This window comes from Lepidochelys kempii, chromosome 3 (assembly GCF_965140265.1).
Source record: "Lepidochelys kempii isolate rLepKem1 chromosome 3, rLepKem1.hap2, whole genome shotgun sequence".
NCBI classification, from domain to species: Eukaryota; Metazoa; Chordata; order Testudines; family Cheloniidae; genus Lepidochelys; species Lepidochelys kempii.
The window spans coordinates 43,576,456-43,603,788 of NC_133258.1; the positions used below are offsets into that span (position 1 = coordinate 43,576,456).

At 39.5% G+C, this 27,333-nt stretch overlaps 1 protein-coding gene across 4 annotated transcripts in view; it reads right to left on the reverse strand.

The window, feature by feature from the left end:
* The window catches only part of CSMD1 (CUB and Sushi multiple domains 1), a 2,000,616-nt gene that overhangs the window by 1,672,191 nt on the left and 301,092 nt on the right, over positions 1 to 27,333 (reverse strand). For all 4 annotated transcript variants that reach the window (XM_073336216.1, XM_073336215.1, XM_073336217.1 and 1 more), the window contains exon 2: positions 13,707 to 13,923. In XM_073336216.1, the coding sequence (XP_073192317.1) occupies positions 13,707 to 13,923 (217 nt within the window). The remainder of the gene's footprint in view (positions 1 to 13,706; positions 13,924 to 27,333) is intronic.

The following is a 27,333-nucleotide window of genomic DNA, read 5'->3' on the forward strand; positions in this document are numbered from 1 at the left end:
CTAGTACTCACTGCCATAGCATGCTTAAATCTCAAATGCAAAGGCTCCCGAGACTTTTAGGGTGAAATTCACTCTTCATCACACAAAATTCAAGTAAAGAGACTTTACTGAGGAAACTCTGACAACTGGAATGGAACCACTAAACTGTAGACAGACTGAGGGTGGGGAAGGGCAGGCTGAATTCAGGAATTCAGCCACTCTGCACACCCACCTGGATTTTCTGGGTCCCTTGGGTCCCCAGTGCCTTCCCAGTTCATTCAAAATGGGGCTGTTATTCAGAGATGACCATGAGTCTTTTTCCAAGCAATTCTGGAAATACAGATGCCCCACCACAGAAGTGTCATCTTCTCACCATCTCCCCCACCCTGTATAATCCCATCAAAGCTCTTAAAGGTAGATAACCTTAGCAGGGCTCTCTCTCTTAAAATATAAAGGGATTTTGCAGTAAATACTCTTCCAAATTAATAAGAAATAATTATAGCAGAGCAACAGCTCTGCTAAGGTTAAGATGTACTCTTTTTTGAGTCTGCCATTTTAATTAAACAATTGTATCACTGAACACAGGGATATTTTTAAGGAGTCTTTGTTGGGTCTAGTGTCTGTATTCATGTAATTGTTTATATGTGTTTTAATGCCACATTAATTATTTGTATGGCCAAGATAACATGATATTTATTAGGTCTTCTTATCATATTTAAGTTTCCAATTGTGTAAATATTGGAACAAATCCAACTCCCGGGGTTTCTCTCAGCCCAATAAGTGGCCATAAGGTGGGGAGGAGTGAAAGCCTGTGAAAAATAAACACAAACCCTGAAATGTGTATTTACTGCTTTTACCTGAGTACTAAAATGTTAGTATTATACACTCATGTAGATCTCAAATGGAAAGCTAAGGTCATCAAGTCACTCCAGTTAAGAGGACCTTCACAAGGCCTGTGAATCACTTAAATCCCATTTAAGCCATATTTTGAGGTCTTAAGTGGTGCACAGATGTGAACTGCACTCATTGACACACACACACAGCTTTTTACTAACGAGCTTTATAAAAAGAAATCAACGAGTTGAGAAGTATGGATGGCAAAGTGGTCTCAAACACTATGAAAATGATGAATAAGTTATCCTCTAGAGCAATGGGTCCAGATTCCATACCAGATTGCAGGTTTAATTAGAGGGTCAAATAATTTTAGATCAACCACATGCAAAGCCACACAAAACTAACTATTGAAAATACCTTGTTCGTGGAAAATTGCAGTTTAAGATTTTCAAAGTACCTCAGAAACTTGGAGAAAAGATAATTGGATTTAGATATCCAACCCACTTAGGTAGCTATCAAAATCTCAGCAGCACTGTTCACAAAGACATTGATATTTGGATTATTCAGAGAAGAAACAAATGTAGCAAATGCATGTGAAGAGTATGTGTCTGTAGTGAACTTAGGGATGTATGGGTATATTTTATAGCTTAGGGTGATTTTAAAGAGGCATAGCAAGTCACTTGAGTCGGACTCCTACATGGGCCTGGGCTCCCCAGGGAAATAATGAGTACTTTCAACTTTTACTGAAAGCTACTCAAGTCTATTCAATTGAGTGAGTGGGAATTTTACATACATGGAAGTATGATTAAAAGGTCTGAATTAATTGGTTCATAATAAAGAAACCTGGGCACGTTTGTTGATGTTCCTCTACAGCCTGTACTTGAGTAAGATTCTTCTTATTCATTGACAGTCAGAAAATCACAGTGCTTCAATTTATCACGACAAAAATGGTCTTTCTTAGTAAACTGTCAAATTAAAATGCTCTGCGTATCATTATTGATCTGTCTGCAGGTAGCCATTAGATTTGTTAGTTTAGAATAATGCATTTTATAGATCTTCCTTGAGTTAAAAGTTTAATAATATCAGAAAATAATAGCTATAATTATTTAGGCTCTGAGGAGCTTATAGGGAAATTTTATGCTTTTGTTTTTAGGGATGAGGAACCCAGACAAAATAAACAATCAAGGAATATGAATATTACTGCATTTACATAAAAGGTAGTATCTACTTGTGCACGTAGCTTTATTACTTTGATCCACTTATTTATACTGCATGGATAAGATGCTAGATACCGCACAGTAGAGATAGCAGGTGCTTCTAATTTGGAATTTAGATGTAATAACAAATTAGGAGCATTTTGACTTTAAGATCTTTGTTGCAGGGACTGTCTTCTATTTTTAAGTTTTTGCAGAGCTTACCAAACTGAAGCCCTGATCCTAGGAGGGTCTTCTGGACATTGTTATAATACAAATATAATAAATGAGTATATGTAACAAGGAGGGGCTTGTCCTATCCCACAGGCTATAAGCCGAGGATGTGGTGCCCACCCAGTCTCTTTCAAGCACTTTTATTCTCTTTCACAAGTAAACAAACCAAAAACAGTCATTTAACTCACTCTTTGCTCTCAGGTTTCAGGGTCACCAGCACACTGATCCTGGCAACTTCCTGAGCACCTAGCTACTTGTTATAAGACCTCAACACAGGAGCTCCACTACACTGTGGCTTCCCTTCCCCTGGCAAAGCCTGGCCCAATCAATTTCACCCACACTTGGCCTCTAGCAACCTTTTCATAGTCACAGGTATAGCTCAGTCCATTTAATTGGCTGCATTGGGCTTACCTACTCTGACACAGGGGAGCTGGGCCCACTCTGCTTGCAGGCACCAGCTGCCCAGTGACATCTCTCTCCCCTTTTAGGGGAAAAATAGATGGGGGCGAGTTTCCCCAAAGATATAATTTATAGCACTCCAGGACTCCAAAATTTCCCCAAACCAACCAAAATATTCTCCTTAGTCACTTAGCATAAGAAACCCCATGCAGCATTTCACATAAATACTGCCCCATCACTGAGTATTTTTCCAGTCCCATGGCTCCTAACACAGTCCCTAAAGCAAAACCCTTAGTAAAACCCTTAATCCCAGTTGCCCAAAGTCTTATACAATGGGGTCATGCACCCAGACTCACCTGGCACAGTCAACATACAGTCTAACCTTCTTTACCTAGACTTTGAGTTCCCTACCTACATAGGCTTTTCAATCTCTGCACAAAGTTTATACTTCAGTCTCAAGTTCATGGAAAGTGACGAGTAGGTGTTCTGCTTCCTTGTCAGTGAGATGAAGATCTGTCATGAGTTGTTCTTTCCTGTGCTTGAGGTTCTGTAACTCACATTCTGTTGCTTCCAATCACTCTTTAAGCTCCCTGGTCTGAAGGATGGGAGCTATAAGAGTGGTATTCGCTATATCCTGCCCCATACCAGAGCCTTATATCCATGCCAAACCCCTCATGTTAGCCTCTATTTGTTGGTATGATCCCATCTGACTCCCCACACTAACCTGTATAATGGGGAAGTTAGTTGGGTCCCTCGGGGTTTGAGACTCAATTTGGGTCTCACAGTACTCTGCTGAGACTGGGACTCTGTCTTGGCTCCCACAGTAGCTGGCTTACTTTGAGCTGGCTTCAGTTCCTTGGTACTTTTCCCTATTTGGGTCTGAGACAATTCTTTTTGCAGGATCAAACATTGTTGCTTCTCTTTCTCAATCTTCACCCAGACCCAGGCTAACTCTTCTTCTAAAGCCAGTAGGTGTTTGATAATCCACCCTCCCCGCCACCATGAGCTGCTTACATCATCCAACTCATCATCCAAGAGTAACAAGAAGGGTTTCTTCAGGTATGTTAGCAACAAGAAGAAAGTCAAGGAAAGTGTGGGCCCCTCACTGAATGAGGGACGCAACCTAGTGACAGAGGATGTGGAAAAAGCGAATGTACTCATGCTTTTTTTGCCTCTGTCTTCACGAACAAGGTCAGCTCCCAGACTGCTGCACTGGGCAGCACAACATGGGGAGGAGGGGACCAGCCCTCCATGAAGAAAGAAGTGGTTCGGGACTATTTAGAAAAGTTGGACGAGCACAAGTCCATGAGGCCGGATGCGCTGCATCCGAGAGTGCTAAAGGAGTTGGCGGATGTGATTGCAGAGACATTGGCCATTATCTTTGAAAATTCATGGCGATTGGGGGAGGTCCCGGATGGCTGGAAAAAGGCTAACCTAGTACCCATCTTTAAAAAAGGGAAGAAGGAGGATCCTGGGAACTACAGGCCAGTCAGCCTCACCTCAGTCTCTGGAAAAATCGTGGAGCAGGTCCTCAAGGAATCAATTCTGAAGCACTTAGAGGAGAGGAAAATGATCAGGAACAGTCAGCATGGATTCACCAAGGGAAAGTCATGCCTGACTAATCTAATTGCCTTCTATGATGAGATAACTGGCTCTGTGGATGAGGGGAAAGCAGTGGACGTGTCGTTCCTTGACTTTAACAAAGCTTTTGACACGGTCTCCCACAGTATTCTTGCCAGCAAGTTAAAGAAGTATGGGCTGGATGAATGGACTATAAGGTGGATAGAAAGCTGGCTAGATTGTCGGGCTCAACAGCTAATGATCAATGGCTCCATGTTGAGTTGGCAGCCAGTATCAAGTGGAGTGCCCCAAGGGTCAGTCCTGGGGCCGATTTTGTTCAATATCTTCATTAATGATCTGGAGGATGGTGTGGATTGCACCCTCAGCAAGTTTGCAGATGACACTAAACTGGGAGGAGAGGTAGATATGCTGGAGGGTAGGGATAGGATACAGAGGGACCTAGACAAATTAGAGGATTGGGCCAAAAGAAATCTGATGAGGTTCAACAAGGACAAGTGCAGAGTCTTGCACTTTGGACGGAAGAATCCCATGCACCGCTACAGACTAGGGACCAAATGGCTAGCCAGCAGTTCTGCAGAAAAGGACCTAGGGGTTACAGTGGACGAGAAGCTGGATATGAGTCAATAGTGTGCTCTTGTTGCCAAGAAGGCTAATGGCATTTTGGGATGTATAAATAGGGGCATTGCCAGCAGATCAAGGGACGTGATCGTTCCCCTCTATTTGACTTTGGTGAGGCCTCATCTGGAGTACTGTGTCCAGTTTTGGGCCCCACACTACAAGAAGGATGTGGAAAAATTGGAAAGAGTCCAGCGGAGGGCAACAAAATTGATTAGGGGACTGGAACACATGACTTATGGGGAAAGGCTGAGGGAATTGGGATTGTTTAGTCTGTGGAAAAGAAGAATGAGGGGGGATTTGATAGCTGCTTTCAACTACCTGAAAGGGAGTTCCAAAGAGGATGGATCTAGATTGTTCTCAGTGGTAGCGGATGACAGAACAAGGAGTAATGGTCTCAAGTTGCAGTGGGGGAGGTTTAGGTTGGATATTAGGAAAAACTTTTTCACTAGAAGGGTGGTGAAACACTGGAATGTGTTATCTAGGGAGATGGTGGAATCTCCTCCCTTAGAAGTGTTTAAGGTCAGGATTGACAAAGCCCTGGCTGGAATGATTTAGTTGGGGATTGGTCCTGCTTTGAGCAGGAGGTTGGTCTAGATGACCTCTTGAGGTCCCTTCCTACCCTGATATTCTATGATTCTATGAACTCTTGTTGATACTTGCTAAAATGATCTCTTAGTCTTTGGGGATGGTCATTATCCCCCATTCAGCCTCCCTTTGCCATCTTTATTATGACCTTTACCCCTCTTACTTTCTTTTCTAGTTAACCCTTAACCCCCTTAGTCCTGGTCTGTTTTAGTCCCTGCTTTATGCGGACTGAGAAGCCTCCCCAGTGACTCCTAGGAACTGTTGGTGAAGACAGATTCTTAACTACCCTGATACGTAGACGAACTCTCTGACCCTGAATCTCCAGGTCAACTTTGGCTGTGGGATAGATGTGGATCTCTCCATGGATACATAAGACCTGTATTGGGAGATGCTGGTCTATTATTTATCCTTGACCAATCTTCCCTGACAAGAGTGCACACATAACGAGTTTACATGTCCCTTAGCCACTCTTATTTTCAATCTAACTGGTACTACCCAGAGCCAGCCTCCCTGAATTCTGAGTGGACCCCCACCACCTGGTCCTGCTGTAAGTAACAGCCTAGGTAGTCACATTCCATAACCAGACAACTCTATTTAATGTACGTGGGCTGGCCACACTGAGCATGTGATGGGGCCACTTGGTCCATCCCATCCAAGTGTTTCTGCTAAACTGTGGGGCCACATGGCCCCTTGTAGGTCCTGTGTCTCTCCCAGGTTTTAGCCTCTCATGGTCTTTTCCCCTTGACAGCTTCCCTGGGACATCCCTTGTTCACCCCACCACCCCCCAAGTTGGTCATATCACCCTGGTTGCTCTTCTTCTTCAGCCTCAAAAAAGGCTTCAGTTTGCTTCATAGCTTCTCTACATGAGATCAGCTAAAACTGCCTTGCCCAGCTCTGTACTCCCGTGGGTAGAATCTTTAGGAATTATTCCAATATAATCTGGCTCATAACCCTCTCTATTGAGCTGGTCTCAGGGCAGAGCTACTGCCTTCCAAGATCTCAGTTTCTGGGCTGTCATGCCTCTGGAGGAAATAGTTCCACCTGAAACCAGTGTCCCTATGCCCCAGGAGTCAGCCCTAATCAGTCTAAAATAGCTACCTTCATTACTAGATAGGAGTTTTTCTTGTCATTGTTTACCACCCAGTAAGCTGCCTGCACATCACTGCTATTCAGGTCACCCATGTCAAATCCTCCTAGGCCACTGCCTTTGCCACCCTCTCTAACACAGGGAGGAAGGCCTAGGGATCATTTTCTAGTCCAAACTTCTGCCAGGGCAAGCCAACCAAGGGTTCCATTGCTGATTGTGTTTCCTGATGCTCCTAGGGCCAATCATTTCTGCAGCCACTCCTGCTGTTGGAAGTGGATTTCTTGACACCTCTGTTGATGCTGCAAACTGGGCTTCCTGCTGCTTCTGTTCATTCTCCATTAACTGCATAAGCAAGGCCTGAGTCTGCTGTTGCTATTTTCGTGGCCACTGTATTGCAGCCTTCTGCTGCTGCCATTTTGTCACAAACAAGAGATCATTTTCTATTCCACAGGCAGGCCAGATCCCAGTTCTGGTACCACATGTAACTGTGAGGGGCTTCTCCCTCCAACTCACCCAGAATATTGGTCAACTATGTAGTGCCACTCCACATTTCTTTCAAGTAGATTTTTTCTCTTCCACAAGAGAGTAAGTAAACAGAGAACAGTCTTAACTCATTCTTTGGTCTCAGGCTTCCTAGTGCCCCTCCCATGGTCACCTTGGCGACTTCCAAGTTCTAGTCAGATCATCCTTCTTCCTGAAGTAGTAGCCTCAGGGCTGCCTCCCTGAGTAACTACATTTAATATTTTTATTAGTTCACTTATGGCTTTATGACAACAGTGGTATCGCTTGGAGTATCTGATTTTGATAGGGTGCACAGCTCCTTTTTCAGCCAAGAAGGGGCATGATCTGCCTAAGAATGAAAATGAGCAGTCCCTGCCAGCTAGTATATATACTATGCACTGCACCATCTCTTAACTGGGGATGCATGTCACCGATTATCAAAGTTCTCAGCAGTGACTTCTTAGACATATTTTTGCATTGGTCAAAAAGCTCTTCTACCACATAAGTGGCCAGCACAACTCCACTTTCACCTCCACAACCCTGTATCCATTACTGTGTCAACACACTTGAGTGGTAAATGTCAATTAGATTTGCGTCTATTTTTACTGTAAATGGTCAGGGCACACCATAACATTCTTGTTAAGTCAGAAAAGTTCTTCACTTTAAAAAATAACAAAACAATATAAACAAAAGCCACCCACCATGATTTCAGTGTGCTACCATTGGTGTGTCATTAACATAAATATATAATACTAACTTGCAAGGATCATTAACCACCATTAATCACTGATTACTATACTAGGTTGTAGAAGTATTCTGTATTAATAGTAAATTCACAATTCTCTAGAGATGTACAACATATTCAAAAATCTGAAAAAAATTACTCAAAATACTGCTTTTCCTGATGTGAATTTGGGCTGTGCAAAATCATGTGCAATGGAAAGATAAAAATCTGCATTCAAAATTCCAAGTAGCAAAAAAGTTGATCACACAGTTCTGCCTTTCACAGACTTTTCCAGCAACTAACTCATTAGAAAGAGAGAGCAAGTCACTAGTCTCATAATCATTAGTTTCTTTCCTCAATCTCAAAGAGAACAAAGATAAAAATGCTTTGCCAGAACACTTGTGAAGAGAACTCAGACTGTGGAAAAGGCTGGACATCTCACAAGTCTGAGCTTATGAAATACAAGACAGTGGCTTAATAACCACCAAGGGCCCAACCTTAACTTCAGAGATATTTTTATCTGCAAAAACAGACAGCAGGATTGGGCCTCAGTCAGCAGCAGGAAAGAAATGAAGTACAGAAGCACACCAAGAGACTTTTTTTCCTGCTGGAGACAGGAAATATGAATTTAAAAAGGCAAATGAAGCACGTGTCCACAGGCAAGAAGGTTTGTTTCTTCTTCCTCTACAGGAAGAAAGGCTGAGCCATATCAACTCCAAATAATTCCGGAAAACAGTGCAGAACAACCTACTAAGTTCTACTGTATGCTGCATTTATGTTTGTTAGAAAATTATAGGAATCTGTTTATTATAAGCTTACTGAATTTTTATGGCTAGCCTATTGAACCAAAAATATCTATTTTAAAAAAACTGAATAATAACTGATAACAGCCAATATTGTATATGGACAGCAGTATACTTATTGTTGATTGGCAACAAGCAGAAAGCATATCAGATAATAAAAGAGGAAAGATACAGTACATTACAAACCCACATCCATATAACTACAAATGTAGATTTAGGACCACATTTTCAAATATGGGTCCAACAAATGCACCCTATCTGCCAAAAGAGTCATTTGTGGATACAAACTAGATATTTACACATGCAGGTGTGTAGTGAGGTGTGTAATTAACAACTTTGTATCAATTTATAACCAATATGAGTTTGCCTGAACACAAACTAAAAAGTATTAGTTTATCTTTAAAAGATTGTGAGAGGTGCCCAGAGCATTGGATGGATTCTCTTTTGTTAAAGAGTAGTAACAATCCAAATAAATACATCGAATAAACTGAGCAAGGCCTTTGGCCTCTAGCAGAAAATGGTTCAATTCTATATAACAGATCCTATGTGGGCAATGCTGAAGCAAACAGTTACTTTTTAATGACAGCCATGTTATGAGAGAAATTGATTTAACAAAACCACAGCCACTTTGTGCACTTAGCCACCATTAACTGGAAGCAAGAACGCCATGTAGTCAGGAATAACTTGAGCTTTGCATAAGCATATGAAATAGCTGCAGCTGCCATTTTGCAGATAAGGATAGAAAGTAAAATTGGAAGAACCATGAGAATGGGCAGAAGTGTGGATATCTGACCTTGGATCTGGGTGTTCCCGATTATGAGTTTTTTGCTGATCTCATGACTAGGAGCTGCTTGTTGATGTTAGAAAAGTTGTTAGTTTGAAAGTTATGTGCTTTGTTTTGAGCAACCTATAAAAAAATAAGTGTGTAAATTGGAGATGTTTGGATAAGTTTTCTATGAGCTCAGAGGCTGACATCCCACTTGCCAGAAGCTAAGTGGAAGGCTGCCCACTAGAAACTGCTGCTGACCACTCAACGTCATCTCAGACTTTGGGCAACTATATCTGGGTTTCTTTAGATTATTACTATTTTAGAGGTGATCTGTAGATGTAATAAAAAGGATTTGGGGGGGGGGGGAGTGAAAACACTGACATGTATGCCAATCATTTATCAGATGGAGGAGTTGTGTCCCCATCAATTTATTTCAAAAACTGCTTGAAGAAGGGAGAATAGAAGTTACTGTACTTTCAGGTTCAGAAAACCGCAGGTAACAGCCACATTTATTAACAGTTACCACACTCTGATAACTGAAATATGGCAGCATAACAACTGTGTTTATCTTAGACCATCCTGTGGTCATTTTTGGAAAAATGTTGACTTTGAAATGGTGTGAATTGCACACACACTAATGACATTATAACAGAATTATATGGTATGGCCACAGTTCACTACACTAACATAATTTGTAAGTTATAAGGTTCCACAGACAGAAACTCTGACACACTAATAAAGGCTTCCATTCAGGCAGTTCCATTTGCCCTGTCTCTCTTTTTGTTTCTCTTTGTAAAACTTGACCTCAGTGATTTTGCAAATATGAATCAAAGACGTTATGGTGTAACCCAAGCTTATACTTAGAGCAACTGACATTTCACATTTTTCAGTTGCACAAGATAAGTAAATATTATAATAGGTCTTAAAATGACAACTGAACTGTAAAAAATTGCTTAAATGTCTGTTTTAAATTCCCTTGTTCATAGAAGATAATGTATCTGTCAGTGGTGCACTAGTTTGTAGGTTAGTATTGTCGGTTCACATCTGTTGGTGCCTTGGCCCTTCTTGGTAGCTGGAACTTATCCCACTCTCTATGTCTCTTTGGATACTTTTCTCTTTATTTCTTTAAAAAAGCTACTTTCTACTACTACATACCACAGGCGCTGATGTTCCATTGTGCTGGAGGGTGATCAACTCCCAGCTCTGCCCTACGGCCCATCCCCACTCCATCCCTTTCCTCAAGGCCCCACCCAGGCATCACCTCCACTCCACCCTGCCCCACCTCTTCCAGCCCTGTTCTGCCCTCTCCCCTGAGCGCATCATGTCCTCACTCCTCCCTCTTCCCCCAGCCTCCTGCATGTCACGAAACAGCTGATTGTGGTGGGGAGGAGGTGCCTGGATGGAGGGGGAGGCGCTGATTGGTGGAACCCGACAGAGGCAGGAGGTGCTGGGGGAGAGGGGGTGCTCAGCACCCACCATTTTTTCGCTGTTGGTGCTCCAGCCCCGAAGCACCGACGGAGTCTGTGCCTATGCTACATAGGATGTTATAGCTATAGTGCAAAGAAATAGACTACAAAAAATTTCCAGCTACTAAATTATGATACTTGAGCTACCAAGTACAACTCTTTTTAGTGTAGCAACAAATCAACAGAATCAATAGAAAGTGAGTTATAAGTAATAACTTTCTTGTTGGCTCAATGCACCACTGACTCATATCAATCCTCCACAAGAGTATCATACATTTGAATTCCAGTACTGCCTTAAATGCTGTTAGTTTTCATATAAGAAATGAACTTGTTTGCATATCAGAAATGAACAACTCTTCAAAAATATAAAATTCAAAGAAGTAACAATACATTTTATAGTATTTCCCCTAGATTAATTAGAATTTGGTTGTGTTTTGAAGAGTTCATCATAGATTGATAATGAAATACTGATGCTTTGCTAGAAGGAGTTTTTTCAATAATATAGAACTGACACATGTGATTTGATTATAACATGATATTATTAATCTGACTTTTTATACTTAGATTACACGATTCTACAATGAGGACAGAAGACACTGCTGTCACAGGTAGTATTCTGAACCACTCATTAATGTGGGTATGTGTATGCAAGCAGGGGAAATGACATTTCTAACTCATAGTGTAGACATAGGCTTATAATAACCAATGTCTACATATAAATCATATATATCACATATGGGTATCTGAGGTCAGATCAAAATTTCTCCCCATAACTTTTAAATATTTTTTTTAAGAAATGTGATATTGTAAGAAGCACATGCACAGATATAAACTTTACAGCTACTTATTCTCTCTGCTTTTTCCATAGCTTACATCAACTTGGTACATCACTACATTATCCCAAAACATTTTTCAACAGTTGGTCACTATTAAAAACTCAGTATTTATCAGCAGTATTGTGCTTTGCTATCAGTTTACAAAATTATCCTTTAGGTCAGTGGTTCTTAACCAGGGGTACGTGCACCCTGGGGCAGAGGTCTTCCAAGGGGTACATCAACTCATCTAGATATTTGCTTAGTTTTACAACAGGCTACATAAAAACACTAGTGAAGTTAGTAGAAAGAAAAATCTCATCAATGACTTATTTATATTGTTCTATATATTATACACTGAAATGTCAGTACAGTATTTATATTCCAATCAATTTATTTTATAATTGTATGGTAAAAATGAGAAATTAAGCAGTTTCTTAGTAATAGTGTGCCATGACACTTTTGTATTTTTATATCTGATTTTGTAAGCAAGTAGTTTTTAAGTGAAGTGAAACTTTGGGGTACACAAGACAAAGCAGACTCCTGAAAGGGGTACAGTAGTCTGGAAACATTGAGAGCCGCTGCTTTAAGCGATTAGACAACATGTTAAGCTTGCTGAGTGTGTTGCTTCAGTCCAATGTAGTTTTGCTACAACAACCAAAATTTGGGTATCAAATGGATTTAATAAAGAAAATTATGTGAAAATCGGATTCCATTAAAATCATTTGAGAGGGTTATATGTGTTCATATCTGTAACTGAGGAATGACTGCATGATGATTAATGTAGCTTAATTATCCAAAAGGAAAATACACTGATATACATCTGGAAATGTATGCAAAGACATCAATAGCTATATTCTCTATGAAGGGTTCCAATTCTCTGTTACACCCTATCAGTGAAAAATAACACTATAATTTGCTAATATCTACTAAGCAATTTTCCATGAAATATGTAATTGTTATTTGTAACAAACATGAAGGGCACCCATGCATGTCTTCAGTTCAGCAAAGGCAAATATAAATTAAAGTTACAACACATGGAACATGCCAACAGAGATCTGTTGCTCAAATCTTGCTTTCACCTTCAAAACACTTTTGCAGACATTAATCATTACATCATCCCAAATGCATTTACTAGTATCCTCTCTATTTTATAAGTAGGTAAATGCAGGCAGAGAAAGGTCAAATGACTTTCTCAAGGTCAGAGGAAGAGTCAAATATCTGAGCCCTTGTTAAAATTCAGGGCCAAAATCCTGACAAGACTCCTACTGACTTCAATGAGGCCAGGATTGCACCTGAAGAGTTTATGCCTCTTACTCCTGTGCAGCCACACTGGTCTCTGAAGAAGTTTCTTCTAACAGATACATGCACCTTGGTGAAACCCCCCCCCCCACATTTTAGCTTATTAGTACTAAAAGTATTTGACAGAAAAAGAAACGTTATTCCTTTGATATAAGGCAAAACAAATACTAAAAATAAAAACTAGGTATATTGAAAAATGCATATCCCATATGTGGCACACAAGGATTGCAAGCAGTGCAATACCTTCACCATCTCTCCTGCTCTAAACTTTTTTGGATTGAATCAACAATCAGACAATCTGAACATTCTCTTTGTCAAAACTGTTAATGGTATTGCACTCATATCTTTCATATTCATTTTTTTATCAATATAATGTAGCTCTGAGGTACAAGAAATAAAAACAAACCAACAAACAACAGACATTGACTTGAAATTGTTTTTAGCTCTTGAGAAACCATGTATCTGAACAGAATATGGAAAGAGCACTACAAACAGCAATTGTAACAAAGTTAGTTTTTAAGTGCTGAATCCTACACATCTGGAGGGAAATTTATAGTCTGGCAAAATCCTGCAACTATTGTGGTTTTCACCCAAATTGTCATCATACAGATCTGAAACTTCAATTAGCTTCTTTAGCTAGTACGACTTATTTTTCCCCCAAGTGGGATGCGTTAGGAACAATAACGGGAAGGCATAAGAAAGCAGGTCCTCACAACACACTTCATCCAAAACACTGAAACATCAACGGAGTGTAGCTGTAAATATGATGTCGGAATATGGATTCATTATATACAACACATAAAAAAGAATGTACTTTACCTCACTTTTAAATTGCCTTGTTGTGGCTGTCCATCATAAATTGACAATATATCAAAATCTTCCTCAAGGGCAAAAGTGTGAAATGACAGTTGTATCCGGTTACGTTCTCCTGTGATAATGATCCATGTGCAGTTGGCATAATTTGGATAACCATGAGGAAATCCGGGACTTTCTATTGTACCATTTGGTCCCTGTACTAAACCTCCACAATTCTGACCTGGAAAAGAAGAAATGAAATTATGTCATTTTTGTCATACTTTTCTGCTGCTTTTTATGCCATTTGTTTTTAACCAATACCTATACCTGAACTTAATTGTTTGATAATTAATCCTTTATATGTCCACACAACAATCTTCTCCCTGGGGTCACTTTTCAAATGCCATCATTGGGCATTCTGAGGCACCCATAACCTTGCAGTCAGTCATTAATGCAGTTATTAAGTATCAAATTGAGCACCCAAATGCAAAGTTTAGTCACCTAATGTAGGTACCAAAGTTTGAACAATAAGCTACATTGTTTTTATAGTGTTTTTTAAAGCTATAAACTTAACAGAGTTTGTGTTACTCTGAAACACATTTTAATACTGAAAGCTAAAATATAGGCACGTTTCTGAATTACTTGCACTGAACACTAAGAGTCCTGCAATCACGGTAAATCATTATATAGTACATATTCTGTAATGTATGCAATCAGCAAAGAAAGGGTTAATTTTCTCAGCTTTCAAAAATTAATATATGAAGGTTCTGCTTATCATGCCCTTACTTCTAGTTTTATGCCTCCTGCAGAACTTTATGAGGGTACAGCAATTCATTCATAAGAAGTCCTCAGCAAATACTCTTGTCTCACTATGAACACTTCTGCTAACAGTGTAGCTGGTTTCATTAATCCTACATACCATAGAGCTACTGAAGCTCATAATTACTGTGAAGCTTAGAATTAAATTGTGTTATGATTAATGAAATATTAGTACAGGGAGAAGTTTGAGGACATGTTGTGTACTACAATGTTTGGATTCTTATGTGTAGCTCAAGCACTGTAAAAACAAGTATAATCCCAGCATTTATTGTTACACCTAAAACAGAAAATTATTTTAGACTAGTTTTATTTTTAACTTCACACTAGTAGGTCTTGGAGTATAAATCTTTTCTAAAAATGCTGTCAAATGCTTGTGGGAGGTTTCTAAATCTTAATAAAAGGATTTAATAAAAAGGATTTGCAGGAACTAAGAAGTAACCATTTTCTACTAAATTTTAAATCTAGCAATAACTCTAATGATTAGATATTAAAGCTCTGGGGATTCAATAGGTCATTAAAAGGAAAAGCTTTTCTAATATGTCTACTAATTGTTTCATATGAAGCCAATACAGACATTAGTATACATTTGTGAACAGTGAATGCATTAAATTATGAAACACAGCATGTTTCAGTTATACACTGTTTAATTGAATTTTCAAATGTTCTCATAGAACCTTTGGCAATCCATTGCATTCCTTCACCAACAACCATGGGAGAAGGAATGCCATCAGGGAATTCCTTTGGTATACAGGAACTCCCTCCTCACAGAAAGCCAGTACAGCCAGGTTCTGTGAGAGCCTCCCCACTCCATCTGAGCCCCGAGGGGATACCAGAGGACCAAGGGAATATGGTGAAGCAGAGCTACTAAAAGCAACTTGGCAACTGACCTAAGACCATGTGGGCCACAGCTGCCCCTTAAAATTACAGCTCTGTAACTGGCATAGAGAAGAATCTGACCTACTATGTTAATTAATTTTGCAGATACTGAAAAAGTGGGAGAAAGAACAAAGGAACTTTAAAAGGCTATCAATATGAGCAAATCAATGACAAAACACAATCCAAGAGTGCAAGGTAGAAAGGGGGCAGAATGTAGGTCGAGAGTGCGTATATATAAGGAAACTTGATTCTAATTTCATCCGCAGCTAAGGACTTTATTTTCATGCTAAATCTTCCCCCTTTTTAGTCTTACTCTTGCAGAGTAATTTCAAGGCTGAACATCTGAGGTCTCATTAATGTAGACTCAAGTTACCCTGCAATCCCTCTCTTCCTTATCAGTTTTTACACCATGTGCTTAAAATGAGTAACACACCAAATCTATGATGTTCAGGATCAAGCCTCAGAAACTATTAAAACAGGATTAAGGTGAAAATAAACATTCTTTAGTGTGATGAGTGAGGCTGCGTTGTTACTTCCCCAAGAATTTTCTTTTTATTTCCTGCCCTTAGTGTGAGACTCAGCCTTATCTCTCCTCATTGTCTACAACCTCTTCTTCCACCAGTTCGATTTTGTTTTTCTGTGTGTTTATTACCCTTCCAATTTTGATATTGTCCATAAATATGATCACTATTCAATCTGTATCAAAGAAGCACCTGAAAAAGAGAACCATAAAGGGGTCATGCCTAGAGAATCATAGAGGCTATGGAAGAGGCCATGTGAAGAGAACCATAAAGGGGCCAGTGCCAAGAGGTGCTTGCATTCATTTGCTTTTATTATACTTTTTTTTTTAATTTGTTGTTAAAAAAAAAAAACCCTGTGGAAATCATAATCCTTGGCTATAACTATCAACAACATCAATGCCTAAAGATTGAGAGATATTTAGAGAAGCTGTTCTATGGACCACCAGAAGTGTTCTGCAAGCCCAGTTCAAGAACTGTTGGTCCAGGAAACTGACCTCTTATTTCAAGCCTGGAACTAGTCCCCACCCAGGTCAGAGATGGAGCATATTAGCAGAGCAGCACTGGGCAAAGAACACAGGCACTGCCCAGGTTGTAATTGTTTTGTCAATAAATATAAGTCAAACATTCAGAGCTGTCACATTCTACACCTCTCCCAAACAGTAAATGAAAAGACTTATGGGAGATAGTTAACAGCAAATTAGATATGAGCTGGAAATGAAATACAGTATAAAATAACACTGTTTTTGGCTGCATCATAAAACAAGCATAGAGCACTGGTGAGACTAATTTACAATGCTCTATTATGTTCTGGACACTTCAATACCAGTAAAATGTTGATAAATTGGAGGCAATTCAGAGAAGAGCAACTAGAACAATTAAAAATCCTGAACAGACTGAAATGTAAATATTAAAGATAAAAGGATTTAAAGAGTAGTAGTCAGATGAAATTAAGCAAAGGAGCATGTAGGCTGACTAAAAGGAAAAATACCCTAAAAATAAGATCTACTAACATAATTGGCAGATGCTCCAGCTTGTGTGTCAACTAACTCTGTACAAGGCACATCACCAGAAGAAAATCTAGTCATCGTCAGGGGAATGCAATTGTGATCTAATAGATCCATCATTAAATTCTATTGTACTATTATTAAAAGGTGTGCAGTAGCTTGTATGGATATGAAATGTGTTATTGGCACTAATATGACATTTATGTACAGATTGTACGGAGACATGTCAATATACAATAATGGCTGTGATCAATGGAGGCCCTTGAGCTACATCAGCCCAGACTTGCACAGTCGTCTTTGTGAAAGACCCTTGATTCAGGAAAAGAAGTGGAAGCTAAGCATCTAGGGAATGGGGATGCAATTTGTTTGCTCCTTGTGCCTATAAAGACACAAATTTGAGTGATGGCCCTATATGTGTACCTGTATATACAGTACACGTGAGAATGTGCATATTGTTCTATCTTTGTATTTATAATCACCGTGCATGTTTCACGACATACATGTAGTGCTTTATTTTAGGCTTCAGAATAAATTTAGGCCCCACTCCTGCTGAACTTTACACAAGTAGACATAGTAAAGGCAAGTAAATCATGTGGATGTGTTTTCAGGATCAGGGCCTTACTTTGTAATTTTCCACTTCTACTATTTATGTTGCTCATTGTCACTTTCAATGGTCACTGTTAAAGTGTTGGAATACACCTTTTAGGAAATAATTAGTGATTAATTATGCCATTACAGTTATTTTCTGTATTTCCCATATAGCATAACACCACAAAATTATACTCAATCATAAATATCAGAACAAAATTAAGTCAAGAATAGACTTTTAAAACCAAAGGCAAATTTAAATAAAAATACCAAAAGCAAGCACTAAAAAATTCTGTCCCAAACAAGGTCAAAAGTCCATAAAAAAAAACCCTCCATACCAGTCTTCAAAACCCCCGGGGGGGGGGGTGGGGGGGACAAGCACAACATTAAAAGAAATAGATCTAAATATAAGTTGACTAAGTTGCTCAATAATACATTTTTCAGAATAATAAAATATAAAATAAAAAGAGATACATTTCACACTACCAGCCAAACACTTCTGGCTAGATTTTGATATCCATAAGCTTATTGAAGAGTATCTTAATTCATATATAGGCCTATCAAAATTAATGACCCAGCTTGTGGAGTAAGGTGCTACTCAATTTCAGATTGGATATAGGTAACTGTCAAAGTTGCCTTACAGTAAACCTGGAATGAGTCAGAATTCTTTACAGTACTTTCTTCAGGCAAAGAAGGAATTAAAAAGTATTGAGACATTTAAAGTCTTACTCATTTAAATTGTCCCATCTTCACAAGCATTTTAAACCTACTGGCATAAGTAAATTTAAACTCCTACTGAATTATTTCCATTCGAGTTACCATGTAAAGAAAGTTCACTCTCCAACTCTGCAGCTATTCTGAGGGGGTTTTTTTTATTGCTTTTAAAAATATAAACAATTAAACTCACACCTTCAGTCAAACTACACAAACAACCAGTACAAACCAGAATTTCAAACAGAGCAAAATAAGTGATGACTAACAGGAGATGGAGGGAAATAATGTCCCAATATGTGGGGAAAACATTCAGCTTGAGCCTCAGACATACCTGAAATCATCCTCAGTTCAAAGTTCAGCCTGTATTTGTGAGCAAGCAGCAGTTTGCTCAGTTTTTGTTTGTAACAAGAAACCCTTCAGTCAGCTTGGATTTTATTATTTTTTTATTTTAATGTATTTTGTACTATATTTACTATTGATATTCACAAATATTTTGTTGCTGCTCTTGAATGGACAATTTTGATTTCCAAAGATATTTGCATGAAAAAGGCACATGGGGAAATTGACTTGTTTTTTCCCAGTGTAGGTATTTATCATTCACATCAGTAAGGAGAAATGAGTCACCATAAATGCAGATTGTTTAATGTTGGATGTTCATATCATTTATCACACCCAAAAGCACTTTACAGACTAAGGGCCCTAACATGCAGAGAGACACATACTTGACTTTGGTCATATGAGTACCCCAATTGACATCATATCATCACCATCTCTTAGTGTATTTTTTTAATATTTAAATAATTTAGAGCTTTTGGGGAGAAAGATACTCTTCTGCTTATGGCATAAGATGTAGGTTCAGGAGACCAGATAACAAGATACCAGGAGATATCTGTATTAATTTTATGAGTGCTAGATATAGCTGTGATTTTGTTGGTTACTGTGTTGCTGGCTAATGGGTAGCTAAGAGTTAAATCAGCCTTAATTAGCTTTTGGTCAGCAGGAATCAAAGGCACTGGCTGTAGAAAGTCCCAATTGCTGTGATTCAGACAACATAGGTGTTAATTCTTCGGAAATTTACCTCCACTAATATGTAATCAGAAGTTGGGTGGGATGGGGAAGAAGAATCCCAGCTTGTATCCTCAGAGGTCTTCAGGCAGGAAGTGTTTTAAAAAAAAAAGCTTAAAGGTGATTAAAAGATGATCTTCTTAGGAAACAGGGAGTCACTGAATGGGAGTCAGACTGAAAGGCAGAAGTTACCTCACCCATAACCAATATGGGGATGCCTGGGATAATAGAGGTCTACCTAAACTGTCAAGAAATGGCTAAGGTTTAGGTATGTGTATATGTCTTTTGTTATTTCATCCTTTCCCTCTCTGTTGTTTTCCTATAGATTAATAAATAACACTTTGTTTTGAATAAGCTGTTCTGTCTCTGCATTTTCACACTGTTCTATAGCAGATGGCAAAACCCAGCTGGACCTGCTAAAGATTCCCAGTTGGTGAAATAGGAGTGAATTTCAGGATTCTACCTTGGAGAGAAGGACAGATGTGGGTCTTTCCCTTGGAAAGGGTGCTTATGGAGAGACTGATTGTGAGGGGTCAGAAGTCCAGCTCCCTTTGCTGCTCTAAATAACTTTGAGTAAGATAGACTCACCTGAGGCATCCCAAAATTGAGGCACCCCAAATGGAATCCTAGCTTCCCTGTGCCTCAGTTTCTTTCACTGTAAAATACAACGTGATAAGCATAAAAAGGAAAAAAAATCACTACATTTGCCAGTAGTTATGTCTCCATAGGATCTATAATTTCACAGTATATCCTTATAACTTGCAAAAGAAAATAACTTTCATAACTGTGCTGTTTTTATTACCAACCACTATCTTACCCACTGTAGTCCTCTTTTTAGATATTTTAAGTAACAATTTTAAAAATGTTTGTGGAAAGAGCCATGAAAGTGGATTTTTACATAGTGTATATATTCTGAACAAGAAACTATAAAAATAAATCTATGAAAAAGGGGAGTGGCTCCCTTATAACCTCTAGCACAGAGGGTAGGGTACTCTTCTGCAATGGACAGACCCCACCCCCCTTAGTTCAAGGTCCCACCTCTGCCTGATGAGGAGAAGGGTCTCCCACCCCTCAGGTGGGTGCTATTATCATTTAACTATAGAGTGATTCTCACTTGCTTTCTGGCCCAATTAATTAAATTGAATAATTAAATATTAAAGTGGAACAACTTCAAAAAGATCAATTAATGGAGACTTACAACAGAATATCCTATAGCCCAGTGGTGAGAGCATTGACCTGAAATGTGGCAGATTCCTGTTCAAATTCCTTCTCGGGGTGGGGGTGTGGGGGACGACTGATCCAGTGGTTTCCTATGTCCTGGGTGAATACTCTGGCCTAAAAGTTTTAAGGGATGTCTTCCTTCTCTGTAGTCTATTTTTTGTGATGCTAAAGTCACTGGATGAGAGAGACTGGACAGCAGGTCTCCCATTTCCCACGTAGGTGCCCTAACCACCATGCTACAGAATCATACTCTCACTCTGGCCCAATGACTATTTGATTATTTGCATGCACTGGAACAGTTTCAGTAGGACAGACTGAGTGACCTCACATCAGAATACAGCTCTGTGTTTAGAGCACTCACGTGAAAGATGCCTGTTCAAATCCCTCCTCCTCATCAGGCAGAGGGAGGAATTGAATCTTGGGCTAGGTTGACCAGATAGCAAGTGTGAAAAATTGGGGGTTGGGGGAGAAATAGTTGCCTATATAAGACAAAGTCCCTAATATGGGGATGACTCCAAAAATATTGGTATGTCTGGTCACTCTACACTGTGTTAAAAGTTATAAGGTGGGCGCCATCACTACCGCCCCAGATTTTGAATGGGACCTAGTTTGGTCTTGGAGAACACCTACTGAATGAGACCCTATGGGTGAGATAGCAGAACAGATGCCTACCTTCCCCAGTTCATGGTGGTTCCTAAAACTGGGAGTTAAGCACCTCAAGTATGGGTGACTAAGTGACTTTAGTGGATCTGGACATTAGCTGAGAAGTTGAGACTGCTCCTTGAAGTCTTTAAACTACGATTTGAGGACTTCAATAGCACAGATGTGAGGTTTTCCGCAGGAGTGGTGGGTGAAATTCTGTGGCCTGCGTTGTGCAGGAGGTCAGACTAGATGATCATAATGGTCCCTTCTGACCTAAATATCTATGAATCAATTAATCTAAGTTTGGTGTGTGTGTGGGGGTATTTGTTTTTTAAACCACTATAATGTTTCAAGTCAACACCAAGTTGCTTTGGCACTGCCGTGTGGAAAGTTTACACATTACTTATCTCTCCCATGCTAGGCTCTTAATTGTCATCACCCCATCCCTTTTCAGTGCCAGTAAGCAAGCCCTAAAGTTCATATACTGCAGATACAAGCACATGCATAACTTGAAACCCTCAAGCAGTCCCACTGAAATCAATGGGACCCTCATATGTGTAGATTTATGCATTAATTACATCACTGCAAGATCTGAGCCTAAAATTCTCTAATTTCAACCAAAATTAATGAAAATTATATTTGTCATGTATCAGACCAATGAAAAATGCTAATGACTCAAACAACTAATATTTTCATTTGAACTAATTCCAACATATTTGTAGTGGGATGTATTATCAGGATACAATTGAATTCTCACAATGCAGTGGCAAAAGGTGAGGGGAGGAAAGCTTTTATATCTAATTCTTAGATCTTCTGTAGCATGGAGACAGTAAGTAGCAAATATCTAAAATAGAGAATAGCCTGAGCTGTGAAGTTTGGATCCAAAACTCCAGCTCCAAACTCCCTCAAAGTTCAGGTATGTTCAGGTTCTGTAACTTTTCTCCAGATCCACCACTATTTTAAATAAAAAAAACAATAGACAAATGACTGGTAAGTGCATACAGAGAATATAATGATCATTTTGAACACTAATCCAGGTGCCAACAAGACTACTAAAGATGGACTCGATCGATAAAATATTTTAAATCTAGAAACCTAATTTTTAGCATCAGGACATGTTTTCATTGATTATGGTGGTTAATCACAAACACTACTGAATTTAGAGTCTTGAATTAGTGATATAAGGCTCAGATTGCTGCCTTTTTCAAGGTTATTATGTATATATGAGCCTGTACCTAAGACCCAATTCAAATAACAACCTTTCAAAAGGTTAGAGATTAATATTACTATACTACAAGTAACTCTGGGTATGTCTGCACTACCCGCTGGATTGGCAGGCAGCGATCGATCCAGCGGGGATCGATTTATCACATCTAATCTAAACGCAATAAATCGACCCCCGAGCACTCTCCCGTCAACTCCTGTTCTCCAGCTCCATGAGAGGCGCAGGCAGAATCGACGGGGGGAGCGGCAGCAGCAGTGAAGACACCACGGTAAGTCGATCTAAGTACGTCGACTTCAGTGATGTTATTCATGTAGCTGAAGTTGCGTAACTTAGATCGATTGCACCCCCTCCTTCCCCCACCAGTGTAGACCAGGGCTCTGAAACCAGGTCTGCTGTGCACCAAGGCAAAAAACTTAATTGCTAGTGTGTGGGATTTTTACTCTATTTTTAAATTAAGTTCTCAGTTCTGAAACACATATTGTGCATCAGCTGTATTGGGTTGATACTACAATTGGTAAAAAAAGATATTTCTTATTTCATGCTCCCTTTTTTTACACAGGGAAGTCCAAAAGAACAATACATCAATATTCACACAAGTTAATGTGGAATAAAATGTAGCAAAATGTGTTTCCCTGAAGGAACACATTTTTTTAAAAAACAGAGGTTTCTACAATACTTTTAAAAATCCTTACTCTAACACCATCAATAAAGTGCCACTGGCTAGCAGGGGCAAAAATAAAACCACCATAATCTCTCTCTCAAGGCTACGGCTCGTCAATCCTTGCTTCTGACACAGCAGCCCCATGCCTTGTTCAAAATATCTGGTCTATGTGAAATTGCATTATCCTTCCTCCCTTCAAAGTAATGACAACCTAGCAAAGCAGAGTCTTTGAACTCTCTCTTTTATAATGCTTTTGCATCAATTCAGATCCTGCTTGAGATTCACCAGGAAGAAAGAAGGTGGACATATTAAAAAGAGAGGTACATAAATTGCAAACCTGCTTATCTGTTGTGTAAGAAAGAGGAAGAGGCCAACATAAAATCCCTTTGTAGAGGGCTTGGGGACCTATAATGCCAAATCTTTAGTTAGTGACAGATACCATGTTAATTTTAAGGGGTGCTAAACCAGTTGTTTATCCATCTGACTGAAGGGAGACTGTTCGTGTGGATAGTAATTTTTGTGCGGTGTTTTTTTTAATAAAGTAAAACAAAGTAATCCCTAGTGTTCTAATTCCTTAGCAGCCAATATGTGGAACAGGAGAAAGTAACAGCAACATAGCTAAGTCAAATAGAAGTGATGCCCTTTAATAAAATGATTTCACCATTTGCAAAATACTAAGACAATACACCTAGTTCTCCTCCTACTTACACAACTGTAATTTAAAAGTAACTCCATTGTTGCCAAGCATATGTGAGAGGAGAATCATTTCTGTTAACTTCTATTTTTTAATCTTTGTGAGGGCTCCTGCAATGTCCATGACAGCATTTCTGTACCAAAGTCTGATTACAGCCCAAAAGGTTGCTCTGACTTTCATGGTCTTCTTGCTGCCACTTTCCATGGTGGGAGACCACTTCAGTGACAGCCCTGTTTGCATATCAGGATCTTAGAAGAAGTTGCTTATTATCATCACTGTCACTATCTGAATTATGAGATTGAGAACTACAGTATATTGTAGCTCGTGTAGCTTGGTTTTAAAGTACATTGAAACAACATATTATCTGACTAAAAGATCAGACTTAAAACATGAAAAATCTATTTGCATGATCATAATTAATTCTTGCCTTCTATTCCTCTCTCATTCTCGTCTCCTCTGTTACCTACTCATTTGTGTATATATATATATTTTTGTACCTAGGAGGCATCTAAGCATTGGAACGCCATTGGAATTCCTGGATTTGACCAGGAAATGTTCTATGGCTTTTCAACTCCAGCATTATAGTGACCCCTTTACTTCCCTGGTTAACCTCACCCTCCTTCCTCTCTTATTAGCTACTAATTCAGGCTTTATACGCTGTCTGAGAAAGTGGGCAAATAGCCAACTAGATTCCAAAATGCTCTGCTGATTGCCTAGTTGGGGGCATTAATTCTTAAGAACTGTATTTAACAGTATTTTATTTTTTGGAATGGGATAAAAGATAGATGGAAAAATCATGTTTTTGAGGTTAAAAATCTTACATTTATTGCCACAATGAAATATGGAATGGAGAATTTTGGTATTTGCGTCAAAAGCTGATATTTTATCCAAGTAACTACAATAAATCAGGTATTTATATGCATCATCAGTTGTTATGCAGTTTTCAGAGCAGAGGCATCAGGAACCTCTTCCAATTTATAAACTGTACTGGCTATATACAATCATTAGGAATGTGGGGGTTTTGAGGCACTACTGACAAGAGTTCAGGCAAATCTGTGTCTCTTCTTTGGTGGTGGAGATGACCTTCAATGGTCAATTGAAGAGCTTTTGTTCCCTAGATGACCATGGGCCTTCTGACTGTCAACACAGTCTCAGCAGCAAACAACACAGGTAAAATAGCAGTGAACATGATGGAATTACAAGAAAAACAACAACAAGCAGTTGCTGGGATGTTCTAATTAAATCAAAAACTGAGCTAACACCTCACTAACCAACAGGGAGTCTTCATGCAGACCCTCACCTAATGGAGTTTTTGAAGCTTCCCAGTAATATCCCCTTATCCCAAGTAGGCCTAGCAAAGAACTTAAGCATATGCTTAACTATAACCCATTACTCACCTGCTTAATGTCCCAGTGAAGCTAGTCTCAGTGATCCAGTGAAGTCAATGAGACTACTCAAGTTTTTAAAGTTAAGCATGCACTTAAATGCTTTTGCTGGACTGAGGTCAGAATGAGGATCTGAATGAAGAAAAGGAGGAAAGAATGACTTTTGATGAAATTTTGATGCATAATTAATTTATGTTATTTATGCTTGTGTAGTAAAGTGATGGGTACTCAAAAATGTTTGCAATAACAAACCCCAAACCATAATCTTTGCTCATAATGTAGATGGCAATAAACCCATCATCCCATAACTCCCAGCAATCTGCAAGTAATACAGCCACAATAGAGGCCTCAATGCCAAGTTTCTTTTCAAGGAGACAGCTGGTTTTAGAACTCCTGAGTTCAACTCCTTGCCCAGAAACTGATGCCCTCTGTGGCCTTTGTAATAACTTTAGTACCTCAGTTTCTTTGTGTAAAATGGGGGGAATTGTATTTAGATACCATATAGGCCTGTTGTAAGGATTACTATTTTCAACATGAATACATAGTGGGAGCTGAATATTATTGCTACTGAGCTACTTCTTGGCTTTCCATATTTGTGAAGCAGTTTGCCTCACAGCCAAACTAGGGCTGCTTGCTCAGCGGCCTATCACTGAGGGGACTCTCAGTTAGATGATGCCAGGATCAGATATTTCCACAGCCCCAGGAGAGCTGCAGATCAGTCTGAGCAACAGTGCTACCCAGCCAAAAGCCCTCCCACTGCCTCACAGTGCACCAGACACCAGCGACTCCCATCCAACCCCTGCCTTGCCTGAGCCCTGTCTGTGCCTTGCACTAGCCTCACTCCAGCCTCATCAGTGACCCGTTCCAGCCTTGCCTCTGCCTCCTGATCCCTCTCCCCTCCCCCCACACTCCCCCTGAGACTACCCAGATTTGACCTTTGGCATGTATCTGGACTCTGACTTTGGTACTGACTTGGCTTGTCTTTGAACTCTGATCCCCCAGTTTTGAACTCTCGCCTGCACCTGACTTCTAGCTATGAGTCAGAGCCCGGTTTTGTCTGTGGACTCTGTTCTCAGTTTTGACCCTGGCCTGTCCCCAGATCTCAATTCCAGGACCACCCTTGGCTGAGACCCAACCGTACGTCTAGCTGTAACCCATGTTCCAACTCCTAGGCCTGATTATCGGGGGCAGTGTCTGATAATATTGAGCAGAAGTTTCAAAATATGCATTATTCAGATACATTCCTCAGAGCAGCTGTATTTACGTATTCATTCACAACAGTTCCTAATCAGTATCTGATTGTCACTGTGCACTGTAATATACAAACACATAAGGAGAAATAGTCCATCCCCTGAAGAGTTTACAGATTAAGAAAGGGAAGAACATTTGAAGGATGGTGAAGATGAATGCAATCAAAATATAGATAGCTTTTATATGTATGTAATATGAAACAATTTTAAAGTCAAACCCATAGACCACAACTACACCGAATTAATGGTATAGGTTGATGCCTTATTATTGCAGTGGAAGTGAGGCTATTCACCCATATTCTCCAGGGTTTACCAATACAAGGTGTAGCTGCCAGGAACACTCTTCAAAGGAATTGAAATTAAAGGTACCAATAATTTTAACCACAAAAAATGTTATAACTTTAGTATATGTCTTCTAAAATATAATGTCTGAGACACATTTACCCTGTATTAAAAGTATGTATGGACTTTTATTGGCCAATCAAATGGAATGGTGGGTAATGTGCTTTTCAGTGGATGAGTCATAATGCCAACAACTGGAATTGATGTGCATCCTTACTCAGAAAAGCGCAGGTAACTCCCAACTTGTTGTGTAAATAGCAAACACAACAGCACAGACAACTATGAGCCTGCTTCATCATTGTTCGGCATCTTTGGCCAATATTTGCCCCCCAGCAAAGTGGGTGGGAAAAGTTACCTTTCTCATCTGGCATAGCTTCACGCCCACTTTGCAGTCAAGTAAATAGCTACGCAAGGCACAGGCTACTTTTATTTTCATTGTTCTCTCTTCCTTTATGCCACACTACATACAGTCTTCATCATTTTCTCCCTTACTATGCATCTCTCAAACAATTATTTAGATTTGTAAACGGTAATAAGAAATGTTGGAGGCTGCGGCAGCATCTTCAGCGGCATTTCAGTTTGTTGCGAGCTAAACCTGATGAGGACAGTGCCTTTTGAACAGTTGCTCTGCTAATTAAGGGGAC